This window comes from Equus asinus, chromosome 5, assembly GCF_041296235.1.
Source record: "Equus asinus isolate D_3611 breed Donkey chromosome 5, EquAss-T2T_v2, whole genome shotgun sequence".
NCBI classification, from domain to species: domain Eukaryota; kingdom Metazoa; phylum Chordata; class Mammalia; order Perissodactyla; family Equidae; genus Equus; species Equus asinus.
Genome location: NC_091794.1, coordinates 78136901 through 78152375, shown reverse-complemented (window position 1 = coordinate 78152375; position 15475 = coordinate 78136901). Strand labels below are relative to the sequence as shown.

Here is a 15475-nt window from a genome sequence, read left to right as displayed (position 1 = left end):
AACTGTTCTAATGAACTGCTACTAGAGTAAAGCAATTTGGAGGCTGGCCTGGTGGCCGAGTGGTTAAGTTCACGTGCTCTGCTTCAGTGGCCCATGGTTTCTCTAGTGCAGATCCTGGGCGCGGACATGGCACCGCTCATTAAGCCATGCTGAGGCGGCATCCCACATGCCACAACTAGAAGCACCTACAACTAAAAATACACAACTATGTACCGGAGGGCTTTGGGGAGAAAAAGGAAAACTAAAATCTTTTTAAAAAAAAAAAAGAGTAAAGCAATTTGAGAGACAGAGGAAGTTACATTATTAAATGCAGTTAATTACCAGAAAATTAGGTTTCAATAGCTAGAAAAAGACCTGCAGCACAACTAAACCCCAGCAAGATAGATTCAGCATGAAATCCTGAACCCCTCCTTTGAGCTGTTAACGCTATTCTAACAAGGCTCCAATAAGGTTTCAGCTTTCTCAGATCCCCAGAAGGAAGAAAAAGCCATTACCTAAGGATATTGGGATGGGAGAGTCTATTCATGAGCTGCACTTCTTTCAGCATGTTCGCCCGGTTACTGTTCAACGTGTTCATCTTAAGAGCCATCACCTGACCAGAAGCTCGGTGGCGCACCTAGAAAATAAAATAGAACAAGAAAAGAGGCTCAAGGGCACAGCAGCTATATATGAGGTCAAAGTCTCCACATGTAGAATGTGCCAAGATGGTTTAGTGCCAGTTTAGATAAAACAGATATGGTAGGGCATGTTTTTCTGTAAACTCTGATTACATTAGGGTATCACTTCTACTAAGGAAGATGAATTTATTCCTCCAAGACCAAAACTGTTTCATATTAAGCTGGTCAGAAAAACACTGTTAATAAGAAGTCATGTCTTTTTTTAATAGCTTAGAAAAAAATTAGGGAAATTTATTAGGCTGGTTCCTTATGACCAGCATTGCTGAGTCTTAAGACACTAACAGGAAAAAGTTCCTTTTGTGGAATTGTAAGTGCACAGAAAAGATACATGCATAAGTCTTATAATATTTAATGAACTATATAAAACTATCTTTATAGGTCACTAAAGCCACATCCTCGAAATCTCCCCCAACCACCATAAAATATATAAGAAAAAAAGCATCACATGTTAAATATAGAAAGAAGTCAGTAAACCTTTTAGAGTTAATATTGTAGTAACCCAACCAAAGTACCTTAGAATCATTTAAACACACTCAAGTCAGATAAAAAAAACATGGGCCACGCCACTCACACTATTATGCATATGTACAGAGGTAAGTCTATTTCTAAAACAATCATCCTCTATAGAATTCAATCTATTTTACATGTAAAAATATTATCTTGTAATTTCAATGCACATTCAACAGGTTTAAAAACCCACAACACTTTACTTGCAAGAAAATTATGTTCTCACCTTCTAAATGTGGTCTCAGCAGCAGCAAAATGAGACTACTAGAGAAAATATTTTGTCTCACCCAAAAGAAACTCAATTATTCACTGAGATGTGTTTCATACTGAGAAATTATGAATGAAGCAGTAGAAAAATTATGAAGTACCAAGGACCTCATTCCTTTCTGATTTAAAAAAAAATTCATTTTAGGGGCCGGCCTGGTGGCGCAGTGGTTGGGTTTGCGAGTTGCACTTTGGCGGCCTGGGGTTCACCGGTTGGGATTCCGGATGTGGACATGGCACCGCTTGGCACGCCATGCTGTGGTAGGCATCCCACGTATAGAGTGGAGGAAGATGGGTGCGATGTTGGCTCGGGGCCAGGCTTCCTCAGCAAAAGAGAGGAGGACTGGCAGTAGTTGGCTCAGGGCTAATCTTCCTCAAAAAATAAAATGTAAAAAAAAGAAAATTCATTTCAGATCTTGCACAACAAAGACTTGCTATGCAAAAATGTCATCATCTTTTGGACTTTAAGACTGTTATTTCAGTATGTTATATTTGACCAAGTGGAAATTCCAATAGAAAACATGACAATCTACTTAACTCTTCCATCTCCAGAAATTCCTTGAAATGATAATAGCCCCAGAAGTTTAGCATATCTATTAACACCAGACAGACATCACAGCTTATCTTCAAATTCAACAAAACAATGTTTCAGAGTGGCCAGACAGAAGAAGGGAAAGAGGAAGCAAAACACTCAGAGCCACGGGAACCCTGATCAGAAAAAGTGAGGCAGCGCTCTGGCTGTCTCTCCCCTCTTCTAGATCACTTAGAGAGATTTGGAACCCAACTCTCTTCCTAGTGCATCAATGATTCTCTTGTCATGTACCTCGTGATGGATGAAAGAGAAGTGGCTTTCCTTTTCAGATCCTGCATGGATAAGTTAAAAGAGAGATTTATATACAAAGAACACACTGACAGTATTTTTCCAACTCTGTTTACAGAAGACATCTGTGTTTTAATAAGGGCTCTCCATTCTGAAAGTCACTCTTCTTCTTTTTCTTTTCATCATCTGAAAGCTATACTCTGAGTTTTCACAAAATGTCTGCTTCTAAGGAAGTCTGATATTAAAACAACATGTGAAATTCAGGGGTAAACACTCTGTGTTTCAAACTAAACAGAAAAAAATTTACTTCCTTAAACAAGTGAACAAGATGATGAACATGTTCATAATTCATTGTATTTTGTCTTTTATCTGCATAAAATATTCTCCTTTCTTCTAGCCCCTCAATTTCTACTTATCTTTCAAGGCCACCTTCAGATATCTCCTCCTCTCTAAGCCTTCCTTGACTCTGTGTGGGAACTACTGTGGTTTCCTTCTTTAGACGCTCTCAGAACAACACTCATAACACCAATATACCACTCATCACATAGTTCTCTACATAAATATCTCCTCACCAGGCTATAAAACATCTTGACACCAGGATCTATATTGTATCATCTGTGTCTTTCAGTGCCTAGAAAGCCTGGCACATCCAAGGGCACAATGAAAACAAATGCAACAACAGTTAAATGATACTTCTAATATACTTTCTAATGGCCAGCGAATCATTTAGTTATCCAGGTGATTTCCCTGATGGGGTGAGAGTGCTTTTCTTCTTTTTCTTTTTTTGGTGGCAGAGGTTGAGGGGAGGATGTAAACAAAAAGGTAGTACCTATAAGATTTGGTCAAAATTTTCTGAAGTTTACCATCCAGAAAGGGACAGACATAAGCTATTTGGCTAGTCAGATAAGAAAGAGAATGAAGAATCAAATACAGCACAAGAGATATTCATATAAATGATGGAATGAGGACTTAGGGGAAAACTCTGTGGGACTTCTGTGAAACCTCAAAGGATTAATAGATTTGGATAGATTCCTTTCTTTTCTTTTCTTTTCTTTTTAAGTACAGAACAGACTACAAGTGATAAAGGAAGAAAAAAGTACCATCAAATACAGAGGTCCACAAAATATGGGGAACTTGCCTAAATGCATGAAGATTTTTATTCCAAGTTGTCACAAGCACAAAAATTAATTAGTCCTCAAATCTACTTAGATTTTCAGAGTAAAAGGAAGGTCTATTTCTACTTAAGTTTGTCCTCTACACATAGATCATTGTTACTACTACTGAGAGGATTCCTAAGAGATTAATATCTTTAAAAATAAAGGTAAGGGGCCGGTCCTGTGGCGGAGTGGTTAAGTTCATGTACTCCGCTTCAGCAGCCCAGGGTTTCACCAGTTAGGATCCTGGGTGTGGACATGGCACCACTCATCAGGCCATGCTGAGGTGGCGTCCCACATGCCACAACTAGAAGGACCTACAACTAAAATATACAACTATGGACTGGCAGGATTTGGGGAGAAAAAGCAGAAAAAAAAAAGAAGAAGATTGGCAACAGTTGTTAGCTCAGGTGCCAATCTTTAAATAAATAAATGAATAAAGGTAAGAGTTCAAAAAATTAAAAATAGAACTGCCATATGATCCAGCAATTCTACTTCTGGATATATACCCAAAAGAATTGAAAGCAGGGTCTCGAAAAAATATTTGTACACTCATGTTCATAGCAGTATTATTCACAATAGCCAAAAAGTGAAAGCAACCCAAGTGTCTATCAACATATGAATGGATAAACAAAATGTGGTATATACACACAATGGACTATTATTCAGTCTTAAGAAGGAAGAAAATTCTGACACATGCTACAATATGGATAAACCTTGAAGATACTATGCTAAGTGAAATAAGCCAGTCACAAAAAGACAAATACTATATGATCCCACTTATATGAGGTACCTAGCATAGCCAAATTCCTACAGACAGAACAAAGAATGGTGGTCGCCAGGGGCTGTGGGGAGGAGACGAATTTGGAGATGTTTAATGAGTACAGAGATTCAGCTTTGCAAGCTGAAAAGAGTTCCAGAGACTGGTAGCACAACAATATGAACTGAATTGTACACTTAAAAATGGTTAAGATGGTAAATTTTATGTTATGTGTAATTTACCACAATTATAAATAAAGGAAGGAAGGAAAGGAGGGCAGAAAGAAAAGAAAGAAGAGAGAAAAAAGAGAGAAAAGAAAAGAAAGGAAAAGAAAATCACCAAGGTAAGAAAATTACCACCTCTCCTTCACTTTTAAACTCATCAGATGCTACCACAGGATCTCCAAATCCACTTTCTAAAGAACAGCATAGAGAGTGGTGAAGTGCTTGAACTATGGAGATGAGCACACTGAATCCAAGTTTGTTTGTTTGTTTTTTATACATTTTTTTTTAAGATTGCCACCTGAGCTAACAACGTTCCCAATCTTTTTTTTTTTCCTGTTTTTTCTCCCCAAATACCCCCAGTACATAGTTGTATATTTTATTTAGTTGTGAGTCCATCTATTTGTGGCATGTGGGACACCGCCTCAACATGGCCTGATGAGTGGTGCCATGTCCGCGCCCAGGATCCAAACCAGTGAAACCCTGGGCCACCGAAGCAGAGGGCACGAACTTAATCACTTGGCCACAGGGCCGGCCCCTGAATCCAAGTTTTAACATTTAAATGATTAGTGTGACTTCTCTTTGAAGTCATCTGCTGTAAAATGAAAAGAATAACAGCCTCTATCTCATAGAACTGTTATGGAGGATAAAATAACATTATGCTAGGTAAATGAGATACAGTGCTTGGCACATAGTAAGTATTCAATAAAATACATATTGTTTTTAATAAAAACAAGAAACTATATGGGGGCCAGCCCCATGGCCGAGTGGTTAAGTTCGCGGGCTCCACTTCAGCGGCCCAGGGTTTCACTGGTTTGGATCCTGGGTGCGGACACGGCACCACTCATTATGCCATGTTGAGGCAGCGTCCCACATGCCACAACTAGAAGGACCCACAACTAAAATGTACAACTATGTACTTGGGGCATCTGGGGAGAAAAAGAAATTAAAAAGAAAAGATTGCAACAGTTGTTAGCTCAGGTGCCAATCTTTAAAAAAAAAAAAGAACTATATGCTCATAAGACTTTAGCATATCAGGTGAGTCTGAGATGACAGAGAAAATGCACACTGTAATTTTAAATGAAAATAGCAATATTCAAATTTGTATATACCCTCAAGTTTACTTATTTATTACAAAGAGAAAAACGTACCTTTACAATGGAGAGATCTGGTGGCTAGTATCTTAACCAAGGAATCATACTTAGCGTTACCAAAGTGAGACACCCGACATTATCAGCCTTCTGATGTGATGCAACATACTCGCTGAAAGGTTTAACTCGGATCTAATCATAAGAAAACAATTAGACATATCCAGAATATCTAAAAGACAACTGGACAGTACTCTTCAAACAAAATGTAGGGGAATATCCTAGATTAAAAGAGATTAACAGACATAACCACTGAAATGAAATGTATGAAACTTTGATTGGACGCTGGGTCACAAAAAGCTGTAAAAGACTTTTTGGAGGTAAACAGGGAAAATTTTAATAGGGACTATATATGAAATGATTTTACTGAATGCAGGTTAACTGTCTAAGGTATAAATAATAACACTATGGCTCTGCAGGAGAATGTATTCTTAGAAGACACATACTAAAGTATGTAAGAGTCGACTGTCACAATGTCTGCAATTTGCTTTCAAGCAGTTTATAAAAAAATACAGATAAAGACATGTAGCAAAATATTAATAATTGATGAATCTAGGTGAAAGGACTACAGGGGTTTATTGCACCATTCTTTCAATTTTCTGTAGATTTAAAAAGTTTCCAAAACTTAAGAGAAACAAGTAAAAAAACGTATTTTATTTTCTCCCATAAATTTAGCATTAGGAAATAAAGAACAGTTTCTTAAGTGTGGGGAGAAAAAATCCTGCATATGGCATGTGCCAAGCCTATGTTAAAACAGAAGAAAGTGGAAGTAAGTTTATCACATGTTAATAGTGGTTGTCATTGGTGACAGAACTATCAATGATTTTTTCCCTTCCTTTTATTTTTCTTCATTTTCCATTCTTCCACAATTATTGACTTACTTTTCTTTCTTTCCTTTTTTTTTTTGCTAAGGGAGATTCACCCTGAGCTAACATCTACTGCCAATCTTCCTCTTTTTGCTGAGAAAGATTCGCCCTGAGCAAACATATGTTGCCAATCTCCCTCTTTTTTTGTACGTGTGCTACCATGATAGCATGGCCACTGACAGACAAGTGGTGTAGGTCCAGGCCCAGGAACCAAACCTGGGTCGCCAAAGCAAAGTACACCAAACTTAACCAGTAGGCCACAGGGGCTGGCCGTTGACTTACTTTTCTAACAAAAATATAGCTTTTCAACTTCAATTTATATTCATTTTTTAACTAAATAAGAAATACACGCCTACATTCTCTCTGTAACACATTAAAATGCTATAAATAAGAAATAAGTCAGGGGCCAGCCTGGTGGCGCATCAGTTAAATGCATATGTTCTGCTTTAGCAGCCTGGGGTTCGCTGGTTCGGATCCCAGGTACGGACATGGCACCGCTTGAAAGGCCATGCTGTGGCAGGCGTCCCACATATAAAGTAGAGGAAAATGGACACAGATGTTAGCTCAGGGCCAGTCTTCCTCAGCAAAAAGAGGAGGGTTGGCAGCAGTTAGCTCAGGGCTAATCTTCCTCAAATTTAAAAAAAAAAAAAAAGAAAGAAATAAGTCACTTTTTACTATTGGATCCATTAATCCCAATAGTCTGTGCCCATTCCTAGAAACAGTTATTGTCCCAAGCTTGATGAGTACTCGTCCAGGCCTTTTAAAAAACACATTGACAAAAAAACACTGAGAAGATAGATAGATTGATTATTTATTTATTTCCCTTTAGGAAACAGAGCATGGCGTCCAACCTCAGAGAAAACTAAAGTTCTACAGAACAGAGGATTCTATCCAAACATGCTCAGAAGTCCAAGGACCCTGCAGGTTCTAAGGATGTTTCAGCAGTATACCAAAACAAACAAAAAACCACAAATATCATCAAATAACAATACTGTCACTAGAAAAGTGTGGGTACACAAAAATTTCTCTACCACCATGGTAGTATTCTAATGATTATCCCCTATCATCCCACAATTCCTCTGGACAAAGTATGAACAAACAAAGGGAAGATAAAAGGAAGAGGCCAACTAGAAGAAAGAGAATTATATAAAGGATGACCAGAAGAATTGAGAATTGCTACTTAAAGTGATCACAGAAATCAAGAAAACATACAGTGGCGTTAGGTAGGCAACAATCAAGAACAGAGTTTCTCCTCTTTTTTTGCTGAGGAAGATTTGCCCTGAGCTAACATCTGCTGCCAATCTTCCTCTTTTTGTATGTGAGCCGCCACCACAGCACGGCCACTGACAGATGAGTGGTGTAGGTCCACACCCAGGAACCAAACCCGGGCCACGAAAGCAGAGCATACTAACTTAACCACTAGGCCACTGGGGCTGGCTCAGAGCTTCTCTTCATCAAGGACTCAGAACAGATCCCAAAACTAAAATAAGAGTTAAAGAAAACTTCAAGATTCATAAACAAGAGCTACAAACCACAAATTAAAGGCCAGTCAAGTGTGTGCATGCAGCCTGGAAGTGAATCTTTCATTAGTCTTTTCAGGTACATTCAAATAGTAGCAAATATTATCATACTGTATATACAAGACACTGTGGTAGATGCTGAGAAGGATACAGATCAACATGAGACATCAGCTTGTCAGATCTTCCAGCAACATGTGCCCCCACATTACAAAGTTATCTTGTTGCTCTCCATCTTAAAATTCTTCAATGGCTTACCACCACCTGAGGAATAAAGTCCAAACTCCCTAGCAAAACTAACTGAATCTACTGCTCCCTACCTATCCCTACCCTGACTCCTCCCCTTACCTTTAGCTGTTACATACTATTGGTAATTCTTTCCAAATGTATCATGCTCTCTCACACTTCCTTGCCTTGACACATGCTATTCTCCTTGCCTTGATACAATCCTCAATCCCCGAGTCCCATCCCAATCTCCCTACTAAATTCCTTTCAATTATTCAAAATACAGGAAACATGGCTTTCCCTGGGAAAATCTCACTTTATTTCAAGAAAAGCTGGATGGCTCCACTCTGTGTTTTCTTAGTACTCTGTCCTTATTTATCTCTATTACAGCACTCGCACATGATATCCTGTTAATTTACCTGTTTATTTATCTCCTATATGCCTAAGGGCAGTTCCAGTTCAAGATGGCAATATTAGGAAGATCCTGAACTCACTTCCTCCCATGAACACACAGAATCTACAACTACATATGGAACAATTTCCTATATGCCTAAGGGCAAGGACTGCTTTATTCATTTCTTTAACCCCAGAAATAGTAATTCAGCTTTCCTCCACAGCCTCACCACCACACAAACACACACCTTCTGACATGCAGAATTTATTCTCATATGGTCAAATCTAGATTTTTGTCAAAAATCTTAAAAAGGTAAACAGGAAAGAAAAGCATGGCAATAATTATGTATCAATAGATGTTAGTAGATTGCTCACTCTGGAATAGAAAAAATAAATTACAGTTTATGCACAATCCCATTGCCATTAGCTCTTACTCTACCCTATTTCTATTCCATTCGAGTATGCATATTCACATGCATATAAGAGTGACAGTTAATACAGAGGTGTCTCTAATTCAGCTCTAATTTATATTTTTTAAAATTAAATTATTTGCATATGTTGGTACTTTAACCTTTTTGAATAACAAACCACATGAATAAATAACTTCACCTTTAGCAGTGTGGTATGAATCTCTTCTCTGGCACAATGCCTAGCATTTAGTAGTTGACGGCTCAAAAAATGTTTACTGAATTTAAATGGTTAACTTGAGTCAGGAAGCTTATATTCTAGAGGGGGAGAAAAGCATAAACCTCTGACTAGCTCAGAGAAATAGTAAGGAGAGAATTCATAACAATAAGGATAACAACATAAGAACTGTCACAACACAATTAACCATAAAGTTAACTATTATGAGTGCTTAGGTTTTCTAGTCAAGAAGTCACAGTGAGTGTACAATAAGTATACAGTAAGCTGGTATAGCAGCATTAATATTAGGCAAACAGAGTTTAAAGCAGTAGTTCTCAAGGAGGCTGTAACACCTCACTTTGGAGGTGTTTTTAAGTTTTCAGGCAAAGTGCTTTGGTTATAACAACGATTAGGGGCAGGGAGTGGTGCCAGCCAGAGATGCTAGACATCTTGCAAGGTTCAGGATAGTACTGCACGAAGACATATTTTTCCATGTGCTGTATGAAATTCAAATGTCTTGCCATTCATGTAAATAAAGAACATATTTATTACTACCTGAATTTGGATTGTAATTCCATTTTACATAAAAACAAAGTCATCTTGCATGGTTTTAATATATACTGAATTTTCTAGGAATGCAACTACCTTGTTAATTGAGGAAGAATTATCTTTTTATTTTGTTCAGAACATCATTACGAATTGGTCAACATTTCACTTGAGGGTATTATGCTAAGCAAAATAAGTCAGATGGAGAAAGACAAATACCTTATAATTTCACTCATGTGGAAGATAAACAAACAAACACATAGATACAGAGAACAGATTGGTGGTTACCAAAGGGGAAGACCAGTAGGGGAAGGGCAAAATGGGTAAAGGGACACATTTGGATGGTGACGAATGGCAACCAGACTTTTGGTGGTGAGCATGATGTAGTCAATACAGAAGTCAAAATACATGCTGTACACCTGAAATTTATATAATGTTATAAACCAATGTAACCTCAATAAAAATAATTCATTCATTTAAAAATTAAAAAAAAAACTGATCAACATTCCAGAAAATCAGACAACCAATGGCAACACTTCTGATATCTGAACCCCAATACAACACATCTGTATCAGAATCCTTTGTAGTTTTTATATTCATGGTGATTTATTCAGCCTTTATCTCAAAATATCAAATATAAATAAAAAGTATATTTTTGTTTTGTCCATAGATGAAGTTACCAATGTGCCTACTCTGCCAACTTTTTCCCTTAATGAAACATTCAAGATTAACATTTTACAAAGAAACACTCTGATAAAGTTGGCAAAGATATAGCCTACTTCCTTGTTTTCTCTCCTTCATCAAGCTGTAATTTGTCTTGGCAAGCTATTCCTATTTCAACTGAGGTTACTTTTCTTTTTCCCTTATCACCTACGAATAAGTCTGGTCTGTTATTACACTTTTATTCTTATATCCACTGGCATCTCTGCTCTTCAATTTTTCTTCTTGCGTGGAGCGGCTTCTGATTGTCTTCTCTTAAATCAAAAACTCGTCATTTATAAGGGTGTAAAAGCATCTGACCTCTTCATTATGTCTTCTAGAATAGTCAGGGCCCAAAATTTTCATATTGAAATTTATTATTTTTACTAATTTTCTTTTCCTTTTCTTCATTTATCAAAGATGTAGTGTATCATGTGGATTTTTTATAATTATGAGCAATAGTAACCTAAATTACCTATCAATTTCACTTAGGATAGTTAAGATTTATATTTTTTAAAATTTTTGATAACAGCAATAATATAGCTAGCATTTATAGCATTTGCTATGTGCTAGGTTCTGCTGTGTAATAGCTTTATATATATAACTCATTTAATCCTCAAAATAATCCTGTGAGGTACATATCCCCCATTTTACAGCTATGGAAACTGAAGTACAGAGAGATTAAACGACTTTCTCAAGATCATACATCCAGTAAATGGCAGAGCCAGAATCTGAACCCAGACAATGCAAAGACATTGGGCCTGACAGAGTTGAGGATAACTGATCTAAGGAAAAACACGTGTGCACACTACATAATAATTATCCTGTCAAGAGATAATAATTATGATCTTGTATGTATCTAACAACATAGCCTTTGTGAAAATTAATAAAGGGAAATCTCATTTAATATAGGCTCAGGAGGCCAGAAGGAGTCCTCCAATGCAGTACCACTTGAGATCAATTACAAAAAGACAGTCAATTACAGACCTCAAAAGAAAGACGTCATCAACAGGAAGATAGTTAATTGCAGACCCCCACAGAAGTCCTCAACAGAAAAGAATCAATTACAGAAAGAAACGTATATGTATCCCAAACAGAAATCGACTACCCCAGCAACTCAGCCAATGAGAAACCACCACCACCCTGAATTCTTGCTTTTCTCCAATGGACTTTCATTCAAAACAACTCCTCCCAATTTCCTCCTTTTTCCCTATAAAATAACATTCCTCGGGGCCAGCCCGGTGGCGCAGTGGTTAAGTGCACACGTTCTGCTTTGGCAGTCCAGGGTTCACCAGTTTGGATCCTGGGTGCAGACATGGCACCACTTGGCAAGCCATGCTGTGGTAGGTGTCCCACATATAAAGTAGAGGAAGATGGGCATGGATGTTAGCTCAGGGCCAGTCTTCCTCAGCAAAAAGAGGAGGATTGGCAGCAGATGTTAGGGCTAATCTTCCTCAAAAAAATAATAAAGTAACGTTCCTATTCTTTGATTGCTGGATTTGCCTATGGTCTGCCACAACATATACATCTCAAATTACAATTCTTTGGCTATTCCCAAATAAATTTGCTTTGCTGGTAAATAACTGGCTTTTTTTTTTCTTTTTTTTTTTGAGGAAGGTTAGCCCTGAGCTAACATCTGTGCCAACTTTCTTCTATTTTGTAGGTGGGCTGCCACCACAGCATGGCCATCAACAAGTGTTGTAGGTCTGCGCCTGGGAACCAAACCCTGGCCACCAAAGTGGAATGCACTGAACTTAACCACTAGGCCACAGTGCCAGCCCCAATATACTTTTCTTTCACTGCTATCTCTTACTTTGTTTTCTCCCTCCTTTCTATGGAAGGACAATGTTCTTGTCCACATTTCTCAATCCCTTGCAAAAGATGGGAAACTCTCTAATGGCTACATTTGCCATCAGAAACCTGATCTGTTCAGGACAATAACAACCCCTTAGTTCATCCTATAAGTAATTTCACTGAAATTCTGGATGCCATTGTATGTGTAAATTATTCTGCACGCCAATTTTATAAAGTCAGGGCGCTAAGCCTGTCTTATTTCATTCTTTGCTTTAATTTAATTCAACCTTGGGAGGGAAAGACAATCTTATGAATATTTGTATGATAAATTCTGTAGGATGGTCAATGTAAATCAGATCATTTGTACACTTGTTGATCTACCCATGTTGATACGTAAGAACACAATGTCTGAGCCTTGGTTAAATGGTGGTAATGACTCTATGCCAGTGAATGAGTCCATATTGTTACTTATGCAGGAGCCGTATGTACACCATCAGGTTACATTTTTTTTTATTTGAGGTCATGTTGGTTTATAACATTGTGTAATTTCAGGCATACATTATTATATATCAGTTTCTGTATAGACTGAATTGTGCTCACCATCAACAGTCTAGTTTTTATCCATCACCATACCTATGTACCCCTTTACCCCTGTTACCCACCCCCTTCCCCTCTGGTAACCACTAATCTGTTCTCTTTATCCATGTGTTTATTTATCTTCCACATAAGAGTGAAATCATATGGTGTTTGTTTTTCTCTGTCTAGCTTACTCGCTTAACATAATACTCTTGAGGTCCATCCATGTTGTTGCAAATGGGACGATTTTGTCTTTTTTATGGCTGAGTATTCCATTATATATATACCACATCTTCTTTATCCATTCATCAGTTGATGGGCAGTTGGGTTGCTTCCACGTCTTGGCTATTGTGAATAATGCTGCAGTGAACAAAGGGGTGCATAGATCTCTTTGAATTGCTGATTTCATGTTCTTTGGATAAATACCCAGCAGTGGAATAGCTGGATTGTATGGTATTTATATTTAATTTTTTGAGAGATCTCCATACTGTTTTCCATAGTGGCCACACCAGTTTGCACTCCTATCAGCAGTGTATGAAGGTTCCCTTTTCTCCACATCCTTTCCAACACTTACTATTTCTCATCTTGTTAATTATATTCATTCTCACAGGTGTGAGGTGATATCTCATCTTGTCAAATGCTTTCTCTGCCTCTACTGAGATGATCATGTGTTTTTTATTCATTCTGTTAACGTGGTGTATCACACTGATGGATTCGCATATGTTGAAATATCCCTGTGTCCCTGTTTATAAGTACCACTTGATCATGCTGCATGATCCTTTTAATATATTGCTGTACTTGATTTGCCAATATTTTGTTGAGGATTTCTGCATCTATGCTCATCAGCGATACTGGCCTGTAATTTTCCTTCTTTGTGTTGTCCTTGTCTGGTTTAGAATCAGGGTGATGTTGGTCTCATAGAATGAGTTAGGAAGTGTTCCATCTTCTTCAATTTTTTTGGAATAGTTTGAGAAGGATAGGTATTAGATCATCTTTAAATGTTTGGTAGAATCCTGCAGAGAAGCCATCTGGTCCTGGACTTTTGTTTTTTGGGAGGTTTTTGATTACCGTTTCAATCTCTTTACTTGTGATTGGTCTATTCAGATTCTCTATTTCTTCTTTTTTTTTTTTTTAAAGATTGGCACCTGGGCTAACAACTGTTGCCAATCTTTTTTTTTTTTTTCTGCTTTTTATTTCCCCAAATTCCCCCTGTACACAGTTGTATATCTTAGTTGCAGGTCCTTCTAGTTGTGGGATATGGGACGCCGCCTCAACATGGCCTGATGAGCAGTGCCATGTCCGTGCCCAGGATCCGAACCCTGGGCTGCTGCAGCGGAGCACGTGAACTTAACCACTCGGCCACAGAGCTGGCCCCTCTCTATTTCTTCTTGATTCATTTTTGGGAAGTTGTAGGAGTCTAAGAATTTATCCATTTCTTCTAGGTTTTCCAATTTGTTGGCATATAGTTTTCATAGTATTTTCTTATACTCCTTCGCATTTCTGTGGTAGCCATTGTAATTTCCCCTCTTTCACTTCTAATTTTACTTATTTGAGCCTTCTCTCTTTTTTTCTTAGTGAGTCTAGCTAGGTGTTTGTCAATTTTGTTTATCTTCTCAAAGAACCAGCTCTTAGTTTCATTGATCCTTTCTGTCGTTTTTTCAGTCACTATTTCACTTATTCCTGCTCTGATTTTTATTATTTCCTTCCTTCTGCTGACTTTAGACTTTGTTTATTCTTCTTTTTCTACTTCTGTTAGGTGTAGTTTAAGATTACTTATTTAAGATTCTTCTTCTTTGTTGAGGTAGGCCTGTATTGCTATAAATTTCCCTCATAGGACTGCTTTTGCTGTATCCCATAAGAATTGGTATGTTGTGTTTTCATTTTCATTTGTCTCTAGGCATTTTTTTATTTCTCCTTTGATTTCTTCATTGATCCTATGGCTGTTCAGTAGCATGTTGTTTAGTCTCCACATATTCGTGACCTTCTTAGCCTTTTTCTTACAGTTGATTTCTAGTTTCACAGCACTGTGGTCAGAAAAAATGCTAGATATGATTTCAATCTTCTTAAATGTATTGAGGCTTGCCTTGTTTCCCAATGTATGGTCTATCTTTGAGAATGTTACATGTGCACTTGAGAAGAATGTATATTCTGCTGTTTTGGGATGGAATGTTCTCTCTCTCTATCTACTAAGTCCATCTGGTCTAGTATTTCATTTAAGTCCACTGTTTCCTTGTTGATTTTCTGTCTGGATGATCTATCCATTGATGTAAGTGGAGTACTGAGGTCCCCTACTATTATTGTGTTGCTGTCAATTTCTCCCTTTAGGTCTATTAATAGTTGCTTTATATACTTTTGGTGCTCCTGTGTTAGGTCCATATATATTCATAACTATTATGTCCTCTTGGTGGAATGTCCCTTTTTCATTATATATTGCCCCCTTTGTCTCTCATTGTCTTTTTTATCTTAAAAGTATGGCAACACCTGCTTTCTTTTACTTGCCATTTGTTTCGAGTATCATCTTCCATCCCTTCATTCTAAGTCTATGTTTGTCTTTAGAGCTGAGATGTATTCCCTGGAGGCAGCATATTGTTGGGTCTTGTTTTTTAATCCATCCAGCCACTCTGTGTCCTGTGATTGGAGAATTCAATCCATTTACATTTAGAGTGATTACTGAAATATGAGGG

General features: G+C 37.7%; 1 protein-coding gene across 2 annotated transcripts in view; it reads right to left on the bottom strand.

The window, feature by feature from the left end:
* TESK2 (testis associated actin remodelling kinase 2) overlaps positions 1-15475 on the bottom strand; it is a 130406-nt gene that overhangs the window by 65762 nt on the left and 49169 nt on the right. For both annotated transcript variants that reach the window (XM_044770671.2, XM_044770672.2), the window contains exon 3: positions 495-616. In XM_044770671.2, coding sequence (XP_044626606.1) covers positions 495-616 — 122 coding nt within the window. The remainder of the gene's footprint in view (positions 1-494; positions 617-15475) is intronic.